Source organism: Phaethon lepturus, unplaced genomic scaffold, assembly GCF_000687285.1.
Source record: "Phaethon lepturus isolate BGI_N335 unplaced genomic scaffold, ASM68728v1 scaffold10378, whole genome shotgun sequence".
Lineage (NCBI taxonomy): Eukaryota > Metazoa > Chordata > Aves > Phaethontiformes > Phaethontidae > Phaethon > Phaethon lepturus.
Genome location: NW_010559701.1, coordinates 7,240 through 11,184, shown reverse-complemented (window position 1 = coordinate 11,184; position 3,945 = coordinate 7,240). Strand labels below are relative to the sequence as shown.

At 42.2% G+C, this 3,945-nt stretch overlaps 1 protein-coding gene across 1 annotated transcript; it reads left to right on the top strand.

Moving 5' to 3' along the window:
* Positions 1 to 57: 57 nt before the first annotated feature.
* RPL35A (ribosomal protein L35a) lies at positions 58 to 3,578 on the top strand. The gene is made up of 4 exons (XM_010293440.1): positions 58 to 95; positions 1,284 to 1,436; positions 2,513 to 2,657; positions 3,523 to 3,578. Exons 1-4 carry the CDS (start codon positions 85 to 87, stop codon positions 3,544 to 3,546), a joined length of 333 nt encoding a protein of 110 aa, XP_010291742.1. The 5' UTR covers positions 58 to 84; the 3' UTR covers positions 3,547 to 3,578.
* The last annotated feature ends 367 nt before the right edge of the window (positions 3,579 to 3,945 follow it).

Sequence of the window (3,945 nt, the reverse complement as noted above, 5' to 3'; positions counted from 1 at the left end):
GGCTGGACAGAGCTGCCTGCTGGGAGGCTCATGGCTTGTGTGTCCCTTCTAGGCCTGCTGGGACCAGGGCTTCAGGAGGAAACCATGACCGGGAGGTGAGTGACCTGCCCCGCGGAGATGTTTTTCGGCTCGCTGTTACAGTGTACTTTTGGCAGATCTTCTTGAAAACTGAGCATTTCTGAGAGTGTTTTGTGAAAGTTGCGGGCAGTGATCCATTTTCCTGTGGCTGATCTCATTTTCCAGGACAGCTCCTCTGCCCAGTAGCCTGCTGGGCCCTCTGTTAAACGCCCACAGTTGTGTCTTTCTTGTCTGAAGCCTTTGCCTTAAACTGGTTGTAGTTGTTCATACGGTGTGCTACACGTTCCCCAGCCGGTCAACAGATGCGGGTTATTAATGGTGGTTTTGCTAGCACAGTGTTTGTGAACCTTCAGCGTGCAGTTAGAGGCTTTGGTATGTTGTCTCCTTGCGTAATGGTTGTTCTGCCATTGAGTTCCCTTACGGATGTAGGGGTTGAGTTTGTAAATGGTGGAGGGATTGAATCTGAATCACAGCGTTTTGCCTTAGTATTTGTCTATGGAGTTTATCTTCTGTTGCGGATGTGTGGAAGTTAGAACTGGATGGCTTAGTTTAATACTGCTGTGTTATGGGACAGTTGCTGGATGCAGTTGAGACAGTCATGTTGATGTACGATGTGTGGAATGAGCCTTATAATCGCTTTACCTGTCTGTTAGGAACAGGTCCTTGTCGTGAAGAATTGTTGAGTTTGTGTAATGTCGCTTGTCCAGTGGCAGGGGGGAGCGCGGAGCTGTCTGACTGTACCCATAGACAGCAGTTAATTCCTTTGAGGCTACAAATTAACAGCAGTTAGTATCTTCTTCTATAGTAATTACTTAGTGCAACACGGGAGACTCAGTTCATGTGGTGTATAGGGAAAACAAATGATACTTACTTATCACAGAGTGTTTGTAGACATTTGAAAACATAACACCTACTAATGTTGAAGTGCTTTGGTTTTCATGTGAAGTCTATGATGTCAGAAGTTTATAACAAGCAGAAAGAGACGAAGTTCTCCTCAGTACTTCATTTCCCAGTTCCTTAGTGTTCCTCTATTGACTGCATGTAAGGATTTGCCATAATTAGTAAAAGCAAAAGCAGTGGGGGGTTTTCCTTAGCTAAATTTCTACTGATGGGGAAATAGTTTTTACTGAAACAGCACGTTGTTTGTTTTTACATTTGATACTTTGGAGTGAATTATAATTTGTAAATGTTTTCAATGCCTTTAGGCTCTGGTGCAAGGCCATTTTTGCTGGCTACAAACGTGGTCTACGAAACCAGCGGGAGCACACTGCTCTTCTGAAAATTGAAGGTGTTTATGCCCGTCAGGAGACAGACTTCTACTTGGGCAAGAGGTGTGCCTATGTGTACAAAGCTAAAAAGTAAGTAACTTCTTACTATTATGTTAAATTACCCAACTCCTATATCAGCTTTTACAAATACCAGGATGTGAGCAGTCTGTTTATCAAGTTTCTATAGAACAAAAATAAATTGGGCTTAATTTATCAATAGCATGGCCATGGAGAACTTTGTAGACCAGCTTCCTGGATTGGTTTTGTTTTTAAGATCGTTGGTTATTTTTGCTTTAACTTGCCTCTGTGTTCTTAATTCAGATCATGAAATGTGAAATAATCATTCACTGTTATAAATGATATGTTAGAGGGCAAATAGAATGAGAAACAAATTTTGCCTCAGCTGGCAAAAACCAAAGGTGACTTGATAGAGTAAGTTGAGATGAGGTGAATTTGTGTCGAGTGCTCTGTGCTATTGAGTTACTTTAACAGCAGAATTATCTTCTGAAGCCTGGAGGAATTTGTATCCTGGCTTTTGCATGCCCGTGTCAGAGCACTGTCACTTCTGCTATGCTGGCATTGTTGGAGGCCTTAAGAACAGTTACTTGTTACCTTCACTTTTTTTCTTTGAATGTAGTTGTTAAAAGTTCAGATATGGGAGTTCAGAATTGCCTTGAATAAAATTGATCAGACTGTTAGCTTGGCCACCGTCATTTCCAGGATGGCATATGGCTTTTCTTCTAAAGCAGTTTTTTGCATTCCATCCCAATGGCTTAGCCTCCCCTGCCTTTGGAGTGTCTGGCAGAATCTTACAAATAAGGTGTTTCATTTTCTTTGGAGTTGAAATTGATGAGTTTTTTGTTAGATAATCTTCAAATCTATGTTTTCCAAATTTTTAAGCTTTGTAACTTGTTAATAGTTCTCCAGCAGAGCTTCTGATAAATTACAAGCTGTGCTATTTACCCATTTGGAAGGTATAGTGAAAATCCCAGACCAAGTAATTTTCACAGGTAAATAAAAGTGGAAGCTGGTCCAAGTAAAGATGACTGTGGAATAAAGTTATGGAATTGCCTTAAAGAGGCTGCATGGCCTGCCCTGTCACTGATCAGTCCTGTGTGGAGCTGTGACTGGGGTGCTCAGCAGCTCTTTTCCTTCTCTTTCTGCAGCAACACTGTAACCCCCGGTGGCAAGCCCAACAGGACACGAGTGATCTGGGGGAAGGTAACCCGTGCCCATGGGAACAGTGGCATGGTTCGTGCCAAGTTCCGCTCCAACCTTCCTGCCAAGGCCATTGGACACAGAATCCGGGTGGTAAGTGGATTTATTTTAGCGACAGGATACTTACTGGCAGTTTTCAAGGTGCAGTAGTATGAGGGAAAACTTGAACTATGGTTTTGTTCTGTTGCTGTTGTATATTCAGCGTGATTCTTTGATAAGTGCTCTGTGTGGAGCTAGGAGAGGTTTATAGCTCGCTTCTTGTGCTGCAGGGCTTTGTCTCATTGTCAGGGGTGTTGTATGCTTGCTTGGGTTGCATGGAAAGGCTCTTCGAGTTCTGTGACTGTTCCTTAGTTCTCTTCTAAAGCTATCTTGATTTCTTTTCCCCAAATCTTGTACATGTATTGTTGCACCCTTCTACTCCAGTTCCTACTTGTTGATAGATTTTTCTCCTATCTCCCAAATGTTTTTAACTGAGGTCTGTGCTGTCCTGATGTGTCTTCTAGTACCCGTTCCACAGTCAGTGTTTTAGTCACAAGGCTTCAATGAGATTGTCCCTTTAGGTCCCTCACTCAGAGTTTCGATGCAGTATTTTTCTAGTAATGTTGTCAAAAGGAGTATCAGAGGAGTGCAGTCCTTCGTCTCTGTCTATCTCCTGTACCTTAAAACATAGTAGGAGTGGGACGGTTAAATCCTGAAACTAGACCTGTGAGGACTCTCCTGTCAGTGAGTAAGTGGGCTGACTGCCAGGGAGCCTGTACACTAGCAAAGTGCTACTTCAAGGCGCTGAACTAGCTGTTAGGCTATTCCATTCTTGCACCTCTTCTGTGTAAACAGGGGGGTCGCTTTTACAGTAGTTGAAGAGATGGATCTAGACTGTAACTGCAAAACTTGTGTTTAAAATAATACAGCCCAGTAACAAGATTTCTAACATAATTCTGTCTGTTCTTGTCTTTTACAGATGCTGTATCCATCTAGGATCTAAATTTTTATTGGAAATAAAATGGAGAATCTGTTTAATTTTTGTATGTTTCTATTTTTATCCCTCCCCACCTATTTTGATGGACTCTGTTATTTTTCAGTAGCGTATCAGAATTCCCAGAACAGGGATGGAGTAGTGACTGTAAGCTAGAAGATGAAATGGAGATTCAACCCATGTTTGGCAAGGCATTTGTAGAGCAGGCTACATTCTAAAGATGAGTAAATGGCAGCCTTTACTGCAGCCTGTCTCTGGAAGTGGAATGGTTTGCAGGGCTAAACAATAAATGTTTACAACCCCATAAACTGTGCACACAAGCTTTATATAGAATGTGAGAAATAATTCCTTGCCTACCTAGTAGAGGGAAACTTCCTCTTTCTCTTGTATGTGTAGATGACTGCTGTT